This window comes from Notolepis coatsorum (genome assembly GCF_963971535.1).
Source record: "Notolepis coatsorum genome assembly, chromosome: 7".
NCBI classification, from domain to species: domain Eukaryota; kingdom Metazoa; phylum Chordata; class Actinopteri; order Aulopiformes; family Paralepididae; genus Notolepis; species Notolepis coatsorum.
The window spans coordinates 52,453,470-52,476,594 of NC_140171.1; the positions used below are offsets into that span (position 1 = coordinate 52,453,470).

Sequence of the window (23,125 nt, forward strand, 5' to 3'; positions counted from 1 at the left end):
GCCCTGATGAGCAATGGATTCGATTGATCAGCGAATACTTTTAACAGCACCAGTTGACGTTGGCCCACAATCCATGTGAAAAAAATGGGGGGACTTAGGGATTAATACATTTTTGGGACATGGAAATGTAGAGTTTGTGAAATTATATTTCATGACGATCTTGCGATTTATTTGCGATTTATCTCGACTGCTCTCCTACATTTTTTATTTGAATTTTTTTTCTCCCCTCCCAATGTTAGTCGTTATGCCAATTCCCAATCCCCTTCCTGGTCGTTGCGCACTCTACCCCCTACCATCGGTCTGGGAGGGCGGAGACTATCACATGCTTCCTCCGACACATGTGTACCCAGCCCACCACTTCTTTTCACCTGGCAGCGCGGACTCTCACTGGTTGAGTGTAGCGTGTGGAAGGTCACACTACCTCCCTCCAGATCCTTCCCTCGCTGTGCAGGCGCCCCGACCGAACTGTAGGAGTCGCTGTTTACAACGACCCGGACCCACCCACCGGCTTCCCTCCCGCTGACTCTGCCAATTGAGCCAGTATGACGGCCGGCTAAGCCGGAGGCAACGCTGATAGCCGGATTCGATACCAGTGTCTCTCTCGTCTATTCTACTCCACTCTAATTCATTCATTGTACTTTCTTCTATTCTATCCTAATGAATGAATTCACACATTATGAATTCATCGATTCATTCATTCATGCATGCATTCTATTCTGTTCTATTGTATTCCAAGAGGTCCATCTTACCAGAGTATCGCTGAACAGGTCTAGTTGACCCTGCCACTCGTCCACTCTGGCCTTGATGTAACCTACATAACGAGAGGATGCCAGCGTGGCCACGTTGATGATGCTGTCATCCAGGGTCGCCTACACAACACAACAAAACACACACACGGTACTCAAGTGATGCTGGTGTGTTACATCAGACCATGTGTATGCTGCATACAGTATGTGTGTGTGTGTGTGTGTGTGTGTGTGTGTGTGTGTGTGTGTGTGTGTGTGTGTGTGTGTGTGTGTGTGTGTGTGTGTGTGTGTGTGTGTGTGTGTGTGTGTGTAAGAGGGCGGGTGGGGTTACCTGGATGTCATCAGTACCTCCCAGAATGAAGACATCTTCAGAGTCTCTGTGAGGCAGCAGAATGAACTCAGCAGTCGCCCAGTCGTTAGTCAACTACAAGAAACAAATCACATGCACACACGCGCACACGCGCACGCACACACACACACACACACACACACACACCCACACCCACACACACACACACACACACACACACACACACACACACACACACACACACACACACACACACACACAGTCTAAAACCAGGGATGATGTTCAAAGATGTCCCTGCAAGCTGCACTTGCACACACTGCATCAAAAACGCAAAATGTGAAAATGTATGTCAAATAATGATATTGTATCAAATATATTCAGTCTTTCAATGCTCATTAATCTATTTGTGCCTCTCAACCATTCCAAACAATCAGATAAAAACTGCCTGTGGTTAGCGGTCACTTCATCTCACAATGTCTCCTCCCTCCTAGCAGGTATTCAGAGAAATGTGGAAGCAATTTCTTCTCCTCTCCTCTGCTACTCTCCCCCACCCTTCCTCTCCTCTCCAGCCTTATTCTCCTCTCACCTTTGCGATCGCGGTCTCCAGTGAAGCCTCTCCAGAAGCCTGTCCTGACACCTAGAGGTCAAAAGCCACGTCAGTCCATAATACATCTATTTGTGTTTGTTTGTTATTATGTGGAATATATGTATCCTGTGAATGTGTGTGTGTGAATGAATGAATGAATGAAAACTTTATTTAACAGATTGCAGAATGGGTACAATACAGTACGGCTCAATACATACAATTGTTAAGGGGATGCAGACCTGAGAAAGACGTTTGTCTTGTTTCCATCAGGGTCCCCCATTTTCAATTCATATAGACATATATGACATACATGACATACAGATAGTCAGTACTGCTACATCTATACATTTATGACATACCAGATTTGCAAATACAGTACTGTTTGTGATACAGAAGGAGTCAAGAAAAGGGAGTATATACATTTGACGTAGAAACTGTACATTGGAGGTTGGGTGGGGGGGGTTGGGTACATTGGGATATTGACAACCATACTGGGTAATTTACATTGGAGGTGGTTGGGGGGGGGGGGCGGGGGGCATACTGTATATGTGTGTGTGTGTGTGTGTGTGTGTGTGTGTGTGTGTGTGTGTGTGTGTGTGTGTGTGTGTGTGTGTGTGTGTGTGTGTGTGTGTGTGTGTGTGTGTGTGTGTGTGTGTGTGTGTGTGTGTGTGTGTGTGTACAGGTGATGCATGTATATGTGATACCTCCTGTAAATCCAGGCTGTAGGAGAAGATGTTGAGCTGCTCCAGGGTGCCCAGAGTGAGAGGCGCGTCGGTCAGACTGGCATTCACCACGGCCTCCAGCATCTCCCAGTGTCGAGGCTTCATACTGGGGTTCGTCAGGTCTGTGATCACAGGCAGCTGCAGGAGACACACACACATGGCCACAGTGCCACATATTATACAAAAACTTGATATATACATAAAGGCCTGATCCATGGTTTGTTGACCATATCAGTGTGATGGATCTGTTGAGTGAAAATACACTATGTGGAACTTTCCTAATCCATTATAAATCTGAATATAGATCTGTTTTACTTCCGTGTTTACAAACATTAGACAAGCCTTCCTTCTATCTCAATAAAGAACCTGCTGTCCTAGGCCTCCCTTACGCTGTCCATCCCTCCCATCCTTCCTTCTATCTCAATAAAGAACATGCTGTCCTATGCCTCCTATTACGTTACCATTGACTGCAGGAGTGCTCGTTGTCTTGTCAATGTAACATAATGAGGAGACGGTAGCCAAAGTAACCAACAAAAGATATTTAATAATATTTACCATGGTTTGTAAAAAGGAATAACAAAGTAACGACAACTGTACAAACAGGATCAGCATCTCACACAGGGAAGGACAGGACAGTTATACACGAGGGGATGACGAGACAAGACACACCTGGGTTGATTGCAAATGGATACAACTGGGAGGGAAACGATAAGGACTACAAGACCAGGACAGGGAACTACAACTAGACATAACACATCACACACTGGGAACACCTGATCAGGGTACAAACACACCCCACACGTAACACCTCCATTATGCTGTCCATCCCTCCCAGCCTTCCGTCTATCTCAATAAAGAGGAGTAGACAGCCCACATCACCCCACATGGTGCAATGTCATACCCACCTTCTCCCTCATGCCCTCCACCTTGTGCTTGAGGCAGGGCACCACATTGTTGGATGGCAGGCCTTTCTCCAGCTGGGTGACATACTTGGCGTATTTGAGGACTTGGCCACTAAGCTGATCCGTATCCAGTTGATCAAATGTGCTCTGAGGATGGATGAACAGAGACAGACATTGAGAGGAAAGAACCTCTGTGTGTGTGTGTGTGTGTGTGTGTGTGTGTGTGTGTGTGTGTGTGTGTGTGTGTGTGTGTGTGTGTGTGTGTGTGTGTGTGTGTGTGTGTGTGTGTGTGTGTGTGTGTGTGTGTGTGTGTGTGTGTGTGTGTGTGTGTGTGTGTGTGTGTGTGTAGGTGTGTAGGTGTGTAGGTGTGTAGGTGTGCCAAGTATGTTTATTTATTTCACCAATGATGTCTTTGCTAACATACCAAATACACCTGATGTTGTTTTTGTTGACACCAGCCACAAGGAGGTGAAGTAGGAGTAGGCTGTGCCTTTGACCTGTACATGGACCAGGCTTTCCGGGACAAGTATATAAAATACCAACCACTGCTCAATGTGATGGCCGGCCTTGGGTACAGGTGTAGATATAGTGTACTTATATTCTGAAGTCTTGGCCATGTATACAAATGCACCATGAGCGGTCTGAGAATTGCTGCAATGTCTAAAAGAAAGACCAAACAAATAGCCAAATATTGCTTTGTCTTAGCTACTATTGGCAGCTTAGCCACATGGAGAAGGAGGTGCTATGTGTACGCTTAAGTGTTCAGTGCTGCTTGGCCCGATATATTTGATTCCCTGTTTATGCAATATAATTTGTGGAAACAAATAAAGTATTCAAATGTGTGTGTGACAGAGAAATACTTTCGTCTTGTTTACATCAGGGTCCCCCATTTTCAATTAATCATAAGATAAAGATAAGATTTATGACATACATGACATACAGATATACAGTACTGTTACATCCAGACATTTATGGCATACAAGATATACAAATATACAGTACTTTTTAAGAGAAAAAGAGAATATACATTTGAGGGGAAATAAACTGTACATTGGGGGGGGGGGGGGGTTGGGTGGGGGGGGGGGTTTGGACATTTACCGGGGCCAGTTTCGAATTGCAGCCTCCCATAGGTGCACTTTGAGAGCGGTTTTGAAGGTGGGTAGGGATTCACATTAGTTTACGGCTGTGGGTAGGGCGTTCCACATTGTTGTAGCATAATTTCTAAACGTGTTTAGTCCCTTGTTTGAGCCAAATCTGGGTTGAACATGATTTGTGGAACTCCCTCTGGTGTTGTGGTCATGGTATTCACTGACATTTGGGAAGTATTTCTACATGTACATGGGTATCTTAGTGGTGTAGTGTATCTTGTAGACCAGGCCCATTGCAAGTTGCTGTACTCTGTCGTCTACTCTAAGCCATCCTAGGTTGTCAAAATGGGCAGGGGTGAGGTGGCCAGTTTGTTTTGTGATGTTTGTAATCTTGTTTTTAGTGCCTTTGAGGTACCATGAGGTGCAAGCATAGTCGTAGTACCCTTGAATGAGTGCTCCTGTCTTTAGGGTATTCTTGTTTACCAGAGAGGAGATCCGGTACAAGAATCTTGTTCGTTGGTTGACTTTTTTGATTACATTGGTTGCCCTTTTGTCACAGGAAATATTTGCCTCTAGGATGGAACCCAGGTATGTAATTGCATCTTTCCTTGTGACAATATTGTCACCCACTGTAACAGAGAAGCCGTTGGCCTTGCTGAGTTTGTTATTTGATCCAAAGATAATGGACTCTGTTTTACCCAGGTGTAATGATAGTTTGTTATCAGCTAGCCAGGTGCAGATTCTGCCGAGTTCAGAGCTGAGGGTTTTTCAACCTGCAACTTGTCCCTGTCAGAGACCAGCAGGGCTGAGTCGTCCACGAACATGAACAAGTTGCAGTCACAAGCTGATGACATGTAATTTGCATAGATTAGGAACAGTAACGGTCCTAGTATGCTTCCTTGTGGAACACCACAACTCACTGGGAGGGGGTGGGGGGGGGGGGGGGGTAGTGTACCATTTACCTCCACCATCTGTTTTCTCCCCTCCAGGTAGGATTGCATCCACTGATGAACTATCAAAACCAATTGCTTTTAGCTTGTCAATCAGAATGGAGTGATTGAAAGTGTCGAAAGCCTTTTGGAGGTCCAGTATTTGCCTGCGTCCACCTCTTGTTTGATGTTGTCGTTCAAATAGAGAAGGCATGTGTCAGTGGAGTGGGATGTTCTGAAGCCAGATTGGAATTCGTAGATTCCCTTTTTTTCCCGCAAGGTACTTTTCGACCTGTTCGTAGAAAAAAATTTCCATGACTTTTGAGATGGAGGTAAGAATTGAAACAGGCGGTAGTTGCCTGGGTCTAATTTGCTGCCTTTCTTGTGCAGGGGGGTCACTCTTGCAATATTGAAGTCTTTGGGGACGTATCCCTGTTTTATGGAGAGGTTTATTATGTGGGTGATGACTGGGGTGATGGCGGCTGCTGAGTCTCTGAGGAATTTGGAGGGCTAGGATGTGTTATTTTTCTTATTTCTTAAATTCTTATTTTCTGTAAATCTTAAAAACATTGGTAAAAATGAAAATATACACTTTTACTGCTGTTTTGATAGGGTTAAGGTATTTACTCTTATTTATCTCTCTCTAGATGTTTGTCAGAAACTAGCAGAGCAGGAAATAGCCCAACTGGCACTGACAGTCTACGGAGATAATCTTTTTTATAAAGATGGGGAGGGAGGGAGATAGAGAGAGAGATAGAGAGATAGAGAGATAGAGAGATAGAGAGATAGAGAGATAGAGAGATAGAGAGAGAGAGAGAGAGAGAGAGAGATTTGATTTTATAAATAAACTTTATTCTTTACTAAAACACTCAAGATGCAACATAAACTTTCAACATTAAAATACTCTACAACCCAAACAACAAAAACAAAACAAACAAACAAACAAAACAAACAAAAAAAACACAAAAAAAACAAAACAAATCACAACAAACAAATCAATTAGGGACAACACTGCTTAAACTGAACCAAATTGTCACTTAGAACTTTTCCCCCATATGGAGGGGGGGGAAAAAACTCTACACGATCCAAAAGTCTGGGTGTATCAACGAGAGACACACCGGAGAGGCACTGTAGCGTCTCTGTCTTCACCTTTCCCCTTTTGGTACAACACAACAGGCCTTTGTGCGTGTCTGACAGACTCCAGTCACCACCCATCTCGTGGATAAAACGGGCCGCTTCGACAGCCGACCCTCCTCCTTCATCCTTATCACGTAAGCTCCATTTCAAGTTTGAAGTCGTCCTACCGTCCACCCGTCTTATATCATATGGCCTCAATGATGTCAGGGGCCGAAACCAGAGCAGGGGGACCGAGATGCCCTCTGGACCGACATCCTCAGTAGACATTTTGTAACCCTCGCCTCCCCGTCCGAGGCCGCCTTTTCCTTCCCGGTCCAGATGCCGCTCCAACCTCACCTCCCACACCCCCGTGCGGAGACTGGCAGCCCCCAGTGACTTCCCATCTTCCATCACCCTCCGAGGCTGAGCCAGTAAAATGTTCACACAGTTCCACAAATGCATACGAGTACATGAGATGATCAACCAAAGTCTCAGCCTCCAGGCCTCAGCATCAGGACACCATGAAACGTCCAGTCCTAAGTGACAACACACCAGTCCCGTCAATAAAAAACTCTCATTTCAGAAATAAAAAATAAAAATAAAACAAAACAAAAACTACACCTATTCCACTCCAGCCCCCTCCACACTGGGGCCCTGTATTACCTTCTGTACAATCTTCCTCATCCTGTATATATCTGTGTCAACAAAACGACCTTCTCCTTTAAACCTCATATGTTCCTTTGCTGCTGCAACAAACAAAATTTTATCTGGAAAAAAATCTTTCACCTCCACACTCTTCCTGTTCTTTGTCAACTTTAAAAACAGTTTCATTGCCTCCATTGAATAGGAATAACCATCTTCCACATATTCATCATCACTTTCCACAAAGTCTGCCCATAAACGCCCCTGCGTACTCTGCGTACTGCTAAGTTCCTCCGTCACATCTGCCTTCTTAGCTTGAGAGCTCGACACCCCAAACACCTCAACCTTCTCCTTCTGCCTAGCAACCCCCACCCCGCCGTCCCCCTCCCCCATGTCAATATCCTCTACTTCCTCCACCCCGACCCCCTCAACATCTGCAGCTACCCCAGGTACACTCCCCACATCTGTAACCCTTCCCGCCACGACCCCCCCCCCCTCATCCTCATCCCCTTCTCCAGTCCCTTGTGTCTCAACAGATCCACCCTCCACCTCCGTAATCCTTCCTGCCACGACCCCCCCCCCCCCCCCTCATTTCCATCCCCAGCAACTGTCCTCATTACATCAACAGGTTGCTTCGTACCTGCTACACCGGTTCTGTGACCCTGCAGCTGGATACCATCCGCTGTGCTACTGACGGTCTGCACAAGGACACTATTTACATTGCTGGCGGTCTGCAGCGGGACTCTGTTGTCGTCACCGCTCGCTGCTTTGCGCTGCAACACTCTGCCCTCCTCTGTACCACTACTTGCGCTGAGCCCAGCCCCGCGCTCGTCTTGGGGCTGAGGCGGAGTTCGCCTTGCCCCTCTCCCCTCACTCTCTACACCTGCACTACGCGCAGCTTCAACTGAGATCACCGTCCCCGTTGCGCTATGCGCATCCGTGACTGGGATCACCGTCCCCGCTGCACTGCGCGCAGGCTGAGACCGTGCGCCTCTCCCCTCTTCCCTCACACAATCTCGAATTAAATGACCCTCTTCCCCGCAACGGAAACACCTTGAGCTTCCAGAGTTCACAAAAACAACGTAATCAAAATCATCGACTCTTAATTTCAAAACCAAATCAATCTCCTCTCTGTTGTTCTCGAGAATCATTAAAACCTGGCGTCTATGTGACACAACATGTTTTAACAACGGAGATTTGCATCCAGATGACAGTTTTCTTATCGGGGAAATTATCTTCCCATACCTTGCAAGTTGAGTTATCAGTACTTCGTCACTTATGAACGGCGGGATGTTATTTATATTAACCCTTCTGCCTGGTGTGGATAGATGCTCCACTGTAATAAACACATCCTCGATATTGATCCCCGATTCAACAACCGAATGCACCTTCTCAAGGCAATCTAGAAAAATGACAACACTACCGCTCATCTTCGCGGCTGATTTCACACTTTTATGTCCAACGACTTTACCTATTGCCAAGCTGCAATCCTCTACGGACACATTAGAAGCATCAATCTTTATACCATGCTTCCTGCTCATTTGGCAAACTCCATACTGGCGTCTGACGTCAGCCAGCAAACGCGCCTGGCCGACGCGACTGCCAAACAAACAATACACTCCCACTTAACCCTATACACACCAAAACACACAGCAAACAAACACTACCCTTATAAAACAATATCCCATAAACAAATTACCAAAATAGACAGATAAAGATAGAAAAAAAAAACCTCACTACACCTCCAACCTCCAACCTCTCCAATCTCATTCCCAGCATGCACCGAGAGAGAGAGAGAGAGAGAGAGGAGAGAGAGAGAGAGAGAGAGAGAGGAGAGAGAGAGAGAGAGAGAGAGAGGAAAGAGAGAGAGAGAGAGAGAGAGAGAGAGAGAGAGAGAGAGAGAGAGAGAGAGAGAGAGAGAGAGAGAGAGAGAGAGAGAGAGGAGGAGAGACGAGAGAGAGAGAGACGAGAGAGAGAGAGAGAGAGAGAGAGAGAGAGAGAGAGAGAGAGGATAGGAGGAGAGAGAGAGGAGAGAGAGAGAGAGAGAGAGAGAGCGAGAGAAGGGTTATCAAATGCGAGTGAAGCATGCACTGCCGAGTCCTGGCTTTAGGCAGAATCATGAACAATGGTTTAAGAAAAGTTATTTATATTTCGAACGTCATTCATTCATTCATTGCACACTAGTTAGATGACATGTTGTGCATGTAATGACTTTGAACGTATGCCATTTCCATGGCAAAGACGGCACATAAGTAACGATACGATGCGTCATGAATATTCAAAACGAATAGTTCAGCGCGTTGGTTCCCTAGTCGCTCACGCCCCCCATGGCATGCCTCTGCGCCCCACACTTTGACTTAGAGTCTCGTAGAATGTTACTTAGAGAATGGTATGGTTGGCTGAGCGTACCACCTGAGGTCAACTCTCCAATCTGCAGGATGAAGGACCAGCCATGCGAACAAGGGAGTCTTTTTTTTTGTTGCCCTATCTCCTTTTTTTCCCATCCGCCAATTTTGTCGTCATGACAATTCCCTCCTGGTCGTTGCCCTATCTGACAAGTCGTTCTGGGGTGGGGGGTGTGGACTGCACACATGTCTCCTCCGATACATATGGAGTCGCTTGAAAAAATGAAAAGAAGTTTCTCTGGGAGAGAGCGTAACATGCTAGTTAGCTAATGAGACTATTTGCATCCGTAGTCCCTTCCTAACATGCACGTCTTTTGATGTGGGAGGAAACCGGAGTACCGGGATGTGGGAGGAAGCCCACGCAAACACGGGAAGAACATGCAAACTCCACACAGAAAGGCCTCCCGCCAGGGGTTCCAACACATGAAACTGCTTGCTGTGAGGCAGCGCTGTTAACCACCGTGCTGCTCTCCTCTCTACTGAGGTCAGGCAAATGCTGCCAATAACGCTTCAATAAGGCCAACACAGAGAGGAGAGCGAGAGGCTGCTAACCCCCCCAGGCCGTCCGCATCCTAAATTATCATGTCTTGTATCTGTATACACTTCTCGCTGACTGTATTACACATCCACACTCCTTTCCATATTCCCAATGGGTCTCATTCTCCAACATTTCCCAAAGACTTCTCTTAGGGCAACCACCTTGGAACCGACAAGAGACAAAATCGGCGACAAGTTCACTCTGATTCCCCAATGCGTGGGGAAGATGTCTTAAGTGGCTCAAACGATTACAGCTGGGATGCGGACGATGAAGAATGTCACCATTCGGAAACATGAACACGCGTCCCTGTCTAGGTCATTTGCATACAAACCATGCATCCGAGAGCTCCTTATAAAGACAGGATCTGTGCCGTGTGCAAATGAAATCGCAAAAAGTCAATAGTTAGACACACCTGTCCAGCTCATTAGAATGCAACTGATGATGCAGCCGTGTGAAAATGGTGGCCGATATGTGGAAGTGCTTTGCTACCGATCAAAATGAGATTAGATTAAAGGTCCCATGCATTATAAATGGCCTTTTCCAGTGTTTAGCATTGTTTCCTAGCAATGGGGGATTATATCAATATGGTCTGTGTCGTTAATTATCATATTGACTCATCAGTCTAGTCTCGAGTTCACGAGATCTTCCCTCACTCAACTAAGCCGTTCTGATTTGACAGTATTGCTGACGTGAATAAGGTACTGATTTGCATATCTCCGCCCCCTCAACAGCAGAGCGAGTGGAAATACCTTCACTTCCTCAAAGTGAAGCGAGGCAGAGAACAAGTGAGCGAGAGAGCGGGAGAGAGAGATAGAGAGATAGATAGGGAGAGAGAGAGAGGGAGAGAGATAGAGGGAGAGAGAGAGAGAGAAGAGCTTCTGTCGGGGAAACAAACACACACGCATTTTACACACAACCTGATGGCGCAGGGCTTCTCCCTGGTAGAGAGAGAGAGAGAGGGATGCGGCGCAGGAGTGTGTGAAACACAAACACACACGCATTTTACACACAACCTGATGCGCGGGGCTTCTCCCTGGTAGAGAGCGAGGGACCGTGGCCCAGGAGTGTGTGAAACACAAACACACACGCATTTTACACACAACCTGACGCGCGAGGCTTCTCCCTGGTAGAGAGAGAAGGACCGCGGTGCAGGAGTGTGTGAAACACAAACACACACGCATTTTACACACAACCTGACGCGCAGGGCTTCTCCCTGGTAGAGAGAGAGAGAGAGGGGACCTCGGGAGCACTCCATATCACTGTCAAAATATCTTTGCGCACACTCCCATGCGCACGCCCGTATTCCGATCCGTGCAATAATATTCACAGAGGTATATATTGTCATTTGAAACAAGTTACCAATGCATTGTCCCGTGGGATTATGCCCCCCCCGCGGTGAAATGTATTAGTATCCCCATCAATCTCTCTATCTCTCTCTCTGTCTGCCAGTCGCAGACTGTGTGGGTGACTGTCACTCAAAGCGCTTATGGGCGGATCCCAGCACAAACAGCATAAAATCCTGAGATTGAAAATGTTTGCTTTTGAGTACTTGATTAAAAATATAAAACAATGCATTTTTTTGAAAAAAACTTTCCAGATGTGTTCCATAGACTCACAGGAATTGTGTGTAATTGTAATTGTGTAAAGTTGCCTAAATAGTGCAAGGAATAGCAATGCATGGGACCTTTAATGTATTGTCATCATATATAATACAGCTCGTAGTGCACCTGCCGCAGCGCGCGCGCACACACACACGCATGCAGTACTGTATAGTCTACGTGCGTAATGAATGACGTATAGGCTTATATTATTCTAATGACTTGTTTTATTAGGAGAGCACAGATACTGCGCTGCCCGTAGTGCAGTCCACCATGCAGTCCGCTCATGGTATGCCCGACTCTGGCGGCCTTAATATGTGTACTGTACAGGGCTTGACGTTAACTTTTTGGCTCACTAGCCACTGTGGCTAGTGGTTTTCCAAAGTCACTAGCCACTCAGCATTTTCACCAGCCAAAAATCCCCGCACTCGCGCCCCCACCCAAAAAGTTATAAATATAGGTCATTGGACAATGTAACTGCAAGCATTTGTTTGGACATATGATTTTATTTGAACAGAAACATCTAAAATAACATCGAATCCAAAATGTCAGTAGTGTGGTGTGTGCTAAAATAATATCTAATCCAAAGTGTCAGTAGTGTGGTGTGTGATAAAATAAGAGGGGCATTTGGCTACAGAGAGTCATAGTTACTCCCGCCGTTTACCCGCGCTTCATTGAATTTCTTCACTTTGACATTCAGAGCACTGGGCAGAAATCACATCGTGTCAACACCCACCTCGGGCCTTCGCGATGCTTTGTTTTAATTAACAGTCGGATTCCCCATGTAGATTAGCAGAGATCTTGTCATATCCTAGCCACTCGCGACCTGAGCGCCACTTTTCAATGAACACCCGTTTTCTTTTATTCACCTCCTCTACTTTGTTCGTGTTTTCGGACTCTGTCTCATTATCTTTTCTATTTTTTGTTTGTTGGTGGTTTGGTTCACCGGGTCTTTTCACACCCACAATATGCCGCCACATTGTAACATAACGTTAGCTAACTGTCTGTATTGTAACCAGTTGAGCTATTAATGTTAACAGCGTTCGTTCAGCTGTCAGCTGCCAGACACACAACACGGAAGCAACACGATGTGCGCGATAGGGGCCGGGCGAAGTGGATGGGCCAATGAATGAGCACACTGTGCGCACCCAGTCCTGTGGGAGTTGTAGTATTTATATAGTATGAGCTGGATTGACTTCATTATTCCAGATGCCTTTTGTAGACTACAATGTTTTTTTTTCATAGAAAAAAAAACCACCCGCCCGATTGGCGGGTAGAATGACGCATCTACCCGCCAATGACGAATTCTACCCGCATTGGGCAGGTGAGCAGGTGTCAACGTCAAGCCCTGGTACTGTACTTACTGTACGTATAGGGCAGATCATATATATAGTATCTACTAAATCCTAATGAAACAAGTAATTAGAATAATATACTGTTCATTCATTATACACATAGGCTATACAGTGTGCGTGTGTGGCGCACACAACAAGACTTATGGAACTACAGCCCCCTCAGCATCGACGGGGCACCGGTTGAGAGAGTGAACAGTTTCAAGTACCTCGGAGCCCACATATCCGAGGACTTGACATGGACCACACACATTGACAGTGTTGTGAAGAAGGCACGACAACGCCTCTACTTCCTCAGGCGCCTAAGGAAGTTCCAAGTCAGTCAGAAGATCCTTAGGAACTTCTACTCATGTACAATAGAGAGCATCCTGACCGGCAACATCACCTCCTGGTTTGGGAATAGCACTGCACAAGACCGTAGCAGACTACAAAGAGTGACACGTTCAGCCGAACGCACAATTGGAGGGGGGCTTCCCACCCTCCAGAACATTTACAACAAGCGGTGCAAGGGGAAGGCTAAGAGAATTATTAAGGACTCGAGCCACCCGAACAACTGCCTCTTTGAACTGCTGCGGTCAGGCAAGCGATACCGGAGTCTTAAGGCGAGCACAGAAAGACTCAGAAGAAGCTTCTATCCCCAGGCCATCAGGCTGCTAAACGAACAATAAACACTATGCAACAACCATCAAATGCACACAGCACACACACCCACACGCACACACTCACTCAAACAAACAACACACTGCAGCACCCACTCTCCACACTTTAGATCACACAAACACACTTTACACTTTATATTTATTGATAAAGGATTTGCACTACAACTCGTACACCTACTGTGAATTGTACCTAAATTGCACCTCGTCCCATTTCTGCCTTGCACTATATAGTATTGTATATTAGTACACTGCACAGTATTGTATATTGTATGGTAACTACGTCTATTCTGCATCGAACATTGTACATATGTCTAAACTGAACACTGTGACCTAATTTTTTTACTTCTAATTTTACTATGTTATTTTATTTCATACTTATCTTGTCTTGCACAGTCTCTGGAGCGTAACAGTAAGAAGCATTTTGTATAAAAGTATTCTGTACTTCTGTATGACAAATATTAAAGAAACTTGAAACTTGATATTAATGCAGTCTATTGCCACGCGATTAGCTTTAGTTCGTATTTATTTATCCACTGTCATTTGCAGTGTTGGTGTAATAAGCTACATAGTGTATTTCAATATATGTGTTATTGATTAATGATATAATTTGAAAGAATGCAGGTTATAGCTATATAAAACAAATGTCTGTCCCATTGTACCAATCAATGGGATATATTGCATGTTGGCTATAGCCTATAACCTGCATTCTTTCAAATGTATAATTAATCAATAAAACAGATATGTAACAAATAAGAAATACAAATGCCACAGAAGGCATTAAATAATTATTATTTTCAATCATTTCACAATAATTGCATAAATTGTGTTTGAATATCTGAGTAATTAAGTAATTATACATTTGTCCAAAATAGCTGGTTCAGATATGGTTAATCCAGCTGCCCTGTGATCAGATGAATCCATATTATTTTTTTTTCCGACATCAAATGCGTAATTTCTTATCGTACAAATAGTCATATTTATTTTACATTAATTATGATTAATTAATTAATTAATTAATTATAATTAATTATAATTATAATAATAAGGAGGCCTGTAGGGTTGACATGAAGGAATCACTATGATTCCTCCCAAATAAAGCCATTAAGAACACGGAGCACATCAGTCTGTCAAGTTAAGTGTGCTCCTCAGCACTCCTAAATCCTGCGCTCAGTCACGGCCGAATCCAAGTTTAGGGACGGTTGGGGAATCCCACAACCGGCCCTAAGATGTCTCAAATGGCCCCGAGAGCAAATGTCTTGTCGTAAGTCCGTTGGAGAATGAGACCCAATGTCCTGTAGGCTATTTGTTTTTTTTGAACAAATGTTTTTTATTTTCCCTTTTTTAACATGAAACAAGACAAACAAGACAGTAACAGTAAAAATAAATGATAAATCACAGGACAATAACAGAAATAATAACAATAATGACAGTCCAGTAATTAAATCAGAATGAATGTAGATTAAAAGACATAAAAATTATAAATACAATACATGGGCTCTTGCCCTGTAGGCTATTTGTATAAATATTTACTTGAATATCCGCCTACATTAATGAACTTGAGTATTTTTTGTTACTTTAGTTACTCATAACCGTTTATACAAGGGACCTGAACATTATTTTCCATGAAGACTTTTATTGTGTATAGAGTTTTTTGTATTGACAGTCTAGCGGGAGGCTCACAGAGGAAGCACTTCTCTGCCATTGTACATGTATTATGTATATAGTGGCGAATAAACTTTGACTGTGTGTTTCTGTGTTTGTGTATAATAGATGACGTGCATCCGTGTCTCACCTGCATCCATCCATCTTGTATGGAGTCCCATTCCTCCAGGGAGTCCCACAGCAGGTGTTTCAGCCTCACCTCGGCAGTCAGCTCATCCAAGGCCTCCAACTTGGTCACCTCCACCTAGAGAAGGCAAAGAGGGGAGGGGGGGATGAGGGGGGGAAGGAGGAGGAGGAGGGGGGGGGGGCACAGGTTGGAGATTCTAGATGAAAAGCCAACTAATAGGAACATGATAATGTGCCTGTGTTTAGAATAAAATAGAACTTTACCTCCTTAACCTCATAGCAGCAAAAGCAAAAGTGTGTGTGTGTGTGTGTGTGTGTGTGTGTGTGTGTGTGTATGTGTGTGTGTGTGTGTGTGTGTGTGTGTGTGTGTGTGTGTGTGTGTGTGTGTGTGTGTGTGTGTGTGTGTGTGTGTGTGTGTGTGTGTGTGTGTGTGTGTGTGTGTGTGTGTGTGCGTGTGCGTGCGTGTGCGTGTGTGTCTGCACTCGCATGTGTGAGTAGTGGGCAGCCAAGTAGCGAGTCGTTGGTGCTATCTGTTCATGAGTCTGACTTCCTGGGGGAAAAAACTGTCCCTGAGTCTGCTGGTCCGGGACTTGAGGCTCTACAGTCTGCCAGACTGCATCAGCTGAAACAGTCTGTGGTTGGGGTCTTTGCTGACATACTGTCTGTTGTATGTATATCTCCTGGATGGAGGGGAGCGCACTTCCACATTCCTGGGCTGTCCTCACAACTACTCACCAGTTTCTACTATGCCGTGTTTTTATTTTTTCTGGGTGTTTTTCATCTCCGGCTTCTGTCAAAGTGTGGGTTCTGCTGCAGGTTTCAGTGCTAAAACTTGTACTTTTACTTAGGACACTTCAACCATGTTAAACAGCGTTCTCCGGTAGCAGCAGTAATGGTGGTGCTGCACCACTTTGTGAAATGACTAGCAAGTAAGTAGTATGATGTCATCAACGGTACCTCGGTATCTTGCCAATAAATCCTGTGGAAAGCCCTAATTCAAAACACTGGCTGTATACATGATCATGTTTTGGAGAGGGGAATTGGGATAAATAACAATTTCTATTGATTTATCTTTCCAATCTTCTCTAGAATTGCTGGCACTGTTTGTGCTGAGTTGACACATCCCTGCGGAATGACGACGTAAAGTTGAAACATGTCGGCGGTAAAGCCATATTAAAGGCTTTTTAATGTTCTATGTATTGGAGGGGAAGTACGCCCAATTTAAGAATGCATACATGCAATTCCTATGGTCTGAGACGGTCCAAGAATATTAGTGAGAACAAACAACTCTCTCCCTAATCTAGAGTGCTAAAACTCAAACTTGTGATGTCATCAAGTATAAAGTCTGGAGCTGCTCCATAGACAATGACTTGGGTAAGATGGTAAAGGTGACACTGAGAGCATCCATTTTCTGTTTCAGAAGTGAAAACACTACTATAGAATAAAGCTAATTTGAGTATAAACATTTTTATATACGGTGGGTCCCATTCAATGTCGATGGAGCAGCTCTAGACTTTATACCTGATGACATTGCCATGCACCTCCAAGCCTGCAGGCTTCCCGTCTTCTATAACCCTTGGTTTATCTCACTCTATCCCGACCTAGCTACTCTCTCTCTCTCTCTCTCTCTCTCTCCTAAGTACAAGATGGGGTGCAGGCAGGGTTCAAAATTAACGGGGGCTTGGGGCAAAATGCCCTCGAAAATGGACCAAATGCCCTCGAAAATCAGTTAAGGGGGGCAAAAAAAGCCCCAGACAGTTTACTAATTATATCTAATTATATATGCTCTACAGTGCGAGCATTTCACTCGCATTTGCCCCTAAAAATATGTGTGTGAAACGGAAAAATTATTTACTCGCATAGTGCGCGAGACGAGTGAATATTACAAACTCTGTAGGTAGTGCTTTTTTCGCTCCGCTACTAATTGTTCAAAAACTACAAGTCCCACATTCCACAAGCCGCATAACCGTTCCAATCACAGTAGTTTCCTGTGGTGACGCGACTGGTTTCATGTGAGAGAAAGGAAACGATAACCCAGTACGCGCTGGAAAAGAAAGTCACGGTACCGGCATAGGCAAGTTATACATTCAGACAATGCTAAAAATTCAGCCAGCCATGAAGCCCATTCATTTTTATTTTGAGCGAAAGAGAGACAAGGAAAAAGAGGAATCCGGCGACGCAGCTAACGTTATATTGACGGCTGATAACGCTAGCGAAGTTAGCACACGCACACTGTGGGCAAGCCAGTGACTTTGGTGGTGTGTGCTATTGCACAGATGTGTGTCCCGTTCGCGTGTATGCTTTTACCAACGCGTTCGTGTTTCCGGGTTCCCGTTTTGCGCTCTGATTGGCCACTGACCTATGCTATTACGCCCCCCTTTACGCTCTCGCCTGAGACGCGCTGTGAAGCACCAGCGGGGCGAGGCGGTGGTTTCACCCCGGCTCTGTGCGCCTTGCTGCCGCCGGCTTGTCTCACATGACTCGGTCCAGCTCCAGCAGCGGCGGCCGTCTTCCGCCTGCGGTATCCTCCCTCCAGGCCCCCGAGGCGGCTCGTTCTTATTATTATCCCCCATTGTTCAGGTCGACATGGTCGCACAAACACATAGGTTTCAATCACTGAGCTGTCTGTCTGTTGTTGTGTGTCTTCGGTTCGGCTACTGTACATGGAGATGAGACCCCCCGCCCCGTCGCACACAGTAAGCATAGTGAGGGAAGGGGGGGCTGAGAATATCTGTCTATCTGTGTGTGTGTGTGTGTGTGTGTGTGTGTGTGTGTGTGTGTGTGTGTGTGTGTGTGTGTGTGTGTGTGTGTGTGTGTGTGTGTGTGTGTGTGTGTGTGTGTGTGTGTGTGTGTGTGTGTGTGTGTGTGTCTGTGTGTCTTGCTCTCTCTCCCCCTCCCTCTCAACATATCTCTCTCCTGAACCTATTTCATTCAAAAGGAAGATATTGATGCACAGTAGCTATAGTATAAATTATAGCTCAGTAGCTGTAACAGAATAATTGCATTAACTATTAATTAATGAACTATTTTTCAATAGCGTTTCAATTATAATGAATTAAATAATTGTATAAAGAATTTTCCATGTTCTGTCATCTAATAATATATTCCATTACCTTTCCTATCTGTATCAAAGTCAAAATGTTGGTATCGTGACAAAACTACAACATACAAAAGCAGCTTGACAACAGATATCCTTTGCGTCTAGTAGGCATGGGCCAATGTGTGATTTTGGTGGTATGTGCTATTTGCACAGATGTTTGGCCCTATGCATGCATGCACATGCACAGTATAATATGCATGTAATAAATAGTTTGTTAATAAACTCTGTTACTTGAACAATTTTCACTGTGCTCCTAAATTTCTTTGTGTGCTCCTAAATCTGTATTTAGATTTTATTTATTTAAATTTGATTTAAGAGCACATGTGCTCCTTGGGAAAAAGGTTAGCGTAGAGCCCTATATATGGAGAGATTAACATTACGTTATCAAACATAGGGATGAAGACTGTAAAAGAAATACAGCGCTTTGCGCCACCAAGACAGCCGCAGCCACAAAATGGCATTATGGTAAGTGTCGACAATGTTTTAAAATGTTTATGTAAATGTTCATCATAAAAATTCAGTGCCCCCGAAATACAAAAAAGGCCCTGAAAATCAATTAAGGGGGGCAAAAAAAGCCCAACATTTTTTTTGTTAGTTTCTAACCCTGGGTGCAGGTGTGTAAAGACCGAGGAACAGCTGATTGACATCTACCTGCTGATTAGTCTTCCAATTTAGACCTGGCTCAGATGTCATGAGGCTGCCAGATCGTAGTTCCTATTTACCATACATTACCTACCATGTTCCTGAGTCCTGGATCCCTTAGCCCCTTACGTGACTGCGATCTGCAAGCCAGGGGCTTTTTGTATCCGCAGTCACTCTCAGCTATGCCAGGCTCATATTAAGTACCAAGCGCTGAATTATGAGCTGGGGGTGGGTCAAAAATATATCAGATATGAATTTCAAAGATACCCAGCATACAATATGGGTTTAACACAGCTTTACGGTGGGGTCTGGAAGCTCGGAATTGCTAATAAACAGTTTAAATCATTGTTACAAAACGAGTGGTACTTACAGACCAAACGTCCATTTCCGCCGTTGGTGTCACAGCGCATGCGCACCAGGCAGCCAAATAGCGGCAGAAGAAGAAGACGCCATCTTGTCAACGTTCGCTCTGTGAGTACCACTCGTTTTGTAACAATGATTTAAACTGTTTATTAGCAACTCCGAGCTTCCAGACCCCACCGTAAAGCTGTGTTAAACCCATATTGTACCTTGACTAGGATGTACTCCAAAAAGAATATTCCAATTATCTGATCGCCATTCCAAGTATTGATGTCGATCGTGTTGCCAACATAATGCACCAAAGAACATGAACCGGGAGTGCTTGATTCTCCTCAATCCATGTGTTATAAACGCTTGTCCTGCCCGACAAGGAAAACCCGGCCTGGACTTTTTAGATTGACACACAGCCCAAGCCAGAGTTTCAAAGGATGTGCAATACCGGCCGCAAGGCGGCAGGTGGCGGTATTGGACGTTTGCCATCTCAGACTCATTCCCAATGATAACACAGGCTCCCTCGATGGATTATGAATGGGAATATCGAATAAAAGAAATAACGATAGAAAACCTGACTTTTCTCGGGTTTGACGCTCAAGCGTTGGCGAGTTAACCCGACTTTATTCGTGAGTGGCGTCCAAAGAGTTAAGGAGTTACCTTGTTTTACCCATATACCATAATTTCAATGTTTTCTATAGAACACAGGGGACACGCCGGTGTGTACTACAGTACTGCAGTACCTTTAAGAGCTTCTGGTAGGAGGTGTAGGTGATGGCCTTGTCCTGTAGCTCATCCACGGAAATCTGGATCTCTCCCAGCAGCCGGCGCACATCGGAGCGGCCCGTGTTGATGTCCAGAATCTGATGGTCCTGCACAACGACATCCGTCCACACAACACAACCACACACACACACACACACACACACACACACACACACACACACACAAAAGTCATGTTGGAAGAGAGCCATCCGCACGACAGTAAGGGGATCACATTGATACACGTCAATCTGCTTCTGTTTGAAATACAGAATTTAATTCATGTTCAAAAAATACAAAAGCAAAAAAAAGCATAAAAGAGAATGATAGTGTCTTGCTCTAGTTGACTCAACCTGCACCATATCTTTGCATATGAACTGGGAATGGGAATCTGTTTTGAAAAGACCACACAGGTCACACAGGCTATGCAGCGCTTCACTTGCACATTGAACCCTGCTTAGGTTACCTTTTGGGGGCCCTCATAACATCAATGATTGTTTATGTTAAACATGAATATAAATCATGTTTATATTCACTTCATGTTTTTCTTTTTCTTTGTTTAAGTTGATTGTGTACTTGATGTGTTGAGGTGGATTCATGACTGTAGGTCATACATGCTCTCTAAAGTAGTAGTCCACAAATGATTATCATTTTTTTTCAAGACTTAATTGCCCAATTCACAACTTTCTCCGTTGATATGCTGGATACGATATTCTACAGTGTGTTGTTATACGCAATTGTGGTCCTTTATGGTTCATTCTATCATCAAGAGCCTAGCAGGGGTTTCCTCGCTGCACTCAATAGAGGATCTGCGATGGCCCTCTACCCATTTACACCTACCTTCAACTTAATTAACTTCTTCATATATTTATTTAATTGTTTGTTCATATATTTTGATAATCTACCCACACATGAACCGAACCAATTAGAGAAGGAGAGTTGACCTATCTCAAACCCTTCCCTCTCCACTTGGTCTATTATCAATGTCCCTGACAGTCCATTCCATAGAGAGGCGAAGTCCCTCCCCTTCCGTTAACCACAGTGGGACCCTATTTTAGAGAAAATATGTACAGTAGTCAACGTAACATTAGCTAGCTGACAATTACACTTTTAAACTCAAATTCATCATTCATGGCACAACAAACGGGATCAAAAAATTATTTGTCTCTAGCTGTTCACTACTTTTTTTTTGGAATAGGGTCCCATGGTGGCAGAACAACAAGGATTTTGTCCCCCTATAATGTTTTTAACACAGCCTCTGCCGTACCTCTGCCCTCTGCTTGACCTTCTTGACCTCGCAATTCAGATGCTTGATGTCTTTCTGCAGGCAAGTGCCGAACTTGTTCATGTTGGAGTCCCTCTCATCCACCGCAATGTCGATAGCCTGGTCCACCGCCTTGATGTCAGGGCTCAGTTTGACGAACACAGCATAGTCCTCAGGGGGCCTGGCCACTGAATAGATGTCAATCAACTTGTACATCTGAGACACCGTCTCCTGCTGCTTCTCCCATACCTCTCTCTGGAGGAGACAGAGGAGAGGAGAGGAAAGGAGAGGAGAGGAAAGGAAAGGAGAGGAGAGGAGATGAGAGGGGAGGAAAGGAAAGGAGAGGAGAGAAGAGGAAGAGGAGAGGGTAGAGGAGGAGAGGAGAGGAGAAGAGAGGAGAGGAGAGGAGAGATGAGGAGGGGAAAGGAAAGGAAAATAAAGGAAAATAAAGGAAAGGAAAGGAAAATAAAGGAAAGGAAAGGAAATGAAAGGAAAGGAAAGGAAAGGAAAGGAAAGGAAAGGAAAGGAAAGGAAAGGAAAGGAAAGGAAAGGAAAGGAAAGGAAAGGAAAGGAACGGAAAGGAAAGGAAAGGAAAGGAAAGGAAAGGAAAGGAAAGGAAAGGAAAGGAAAGAAAAGGAAAGGAAAGGAAAGGAAAGGAAAGGAAAGGAAAGGAAAGGAAAGGAAAGGAAAGGAAAGGAAAGGAAAGGAAAGGAAAGGAAAGGAAAGGAAAGGAAAGGAAAGGAAAGGAAAGGAAAGGAGAGGGTAGAGGAGAAGAGAAGAGAAGAGAAGAGAAGAGAAGAGAAGAGAAGAGAAGAGAAGAGAAGAGAAGAGAAGAGAAGAGAAGAGAAGAGAAGAGAAGAGAAGAGAAGAGAAGAGAAGAGAAGAGAAGAGAAGAGAATGACAATAATGATGATGATAATACTCATGGTACTTTTTCATTCAAAGAGGTATACATTGTACTTTAATCCAGTTTTTATACACACATCTTTAAAATACTTAACCAAGAAGCTATTTCTAGACTAACTTAAAAAAAATTAAAAACATGTATAATGTTATAATTCCTAAATGTCTTGAATTATGGTATACTGAAAAACCCATACCTTTGGATCCATGACAGTATACCCGTAATATTATGTATACCTCCCAGCCTATAGTATAAATGTGTGCCTTACCCTCTGCTGTATCTCGTCAAGGAAGGTGAGGGAGTTGACAAACTCAGTGGTGGTGGACGGGATGACCCCCAGTTTAGCCTTGGCATCCTGGACCTCAGCAATGATGGCATCCAACTTCCTCTTAGCCAGCAGAGGAAGCATGTCATGGATGGCCTGCGTAGAGAGGAACACACCTAGGTGGCTAGGGCTCATATTCACATGCAAGCTTAAAAAAAGGCAGGAAGCTTTAGAAAGGCTTTAGAAAGGCTTGTATCTGATTTGCAACAAACAAATAATTTGACGTCCACTGGCTTTTCTTCTTCCAATATCTTCCAAAACCGAAACACCGGTGCCAAGTGCTTTTTGAATTAACTCAAAGGACTCCCAGTTATAGGGAGGTGTAGTCTGACGTCACTGGTTGTTCCACCCGTATAATCATCATTGGGAAAATGGATTATCGGCTATTGTAACAAT

General features: G+C 44.5%; 1 protein-coding gene across 1 annotated transcript in view; it reads right to left on the reverse strand.

Annotated features, from left to right (window-relative positions):
* dnah6 (dynein, axonemal, heavy chain 6) overlaps positions 1–23,125 on the reverse strand; it is a gene marked incomplete at both ends in the record, with an annotated part of 372,041 nt that overhangs the window by 336,604 nt on the left and 12,312 nt on the right. Inside the window, 9 exon segments of the mRNA XM_084318285.1 lie at positions 750–869; positions 1,078–1,170; positions 1,643–1,693; positions 2,347–2,502; positions 3,270–3,413; positions 15,386–15,499; positions 20,218–20,346; positions 21,504–21,755; positions 22,673–22,825. Of these exon segments, the coding sequence (XP_084174411.1) occupies positions 750–869; positions 1,078–1,170; positions 1,643–1,693; positions 2,347–2,502; positions 3,270–3,413; positions 15,386–15,499; positions 20,218–20,346; positions 21,504–21,755; positions 22,673–22,825 (1,212 nt within the window).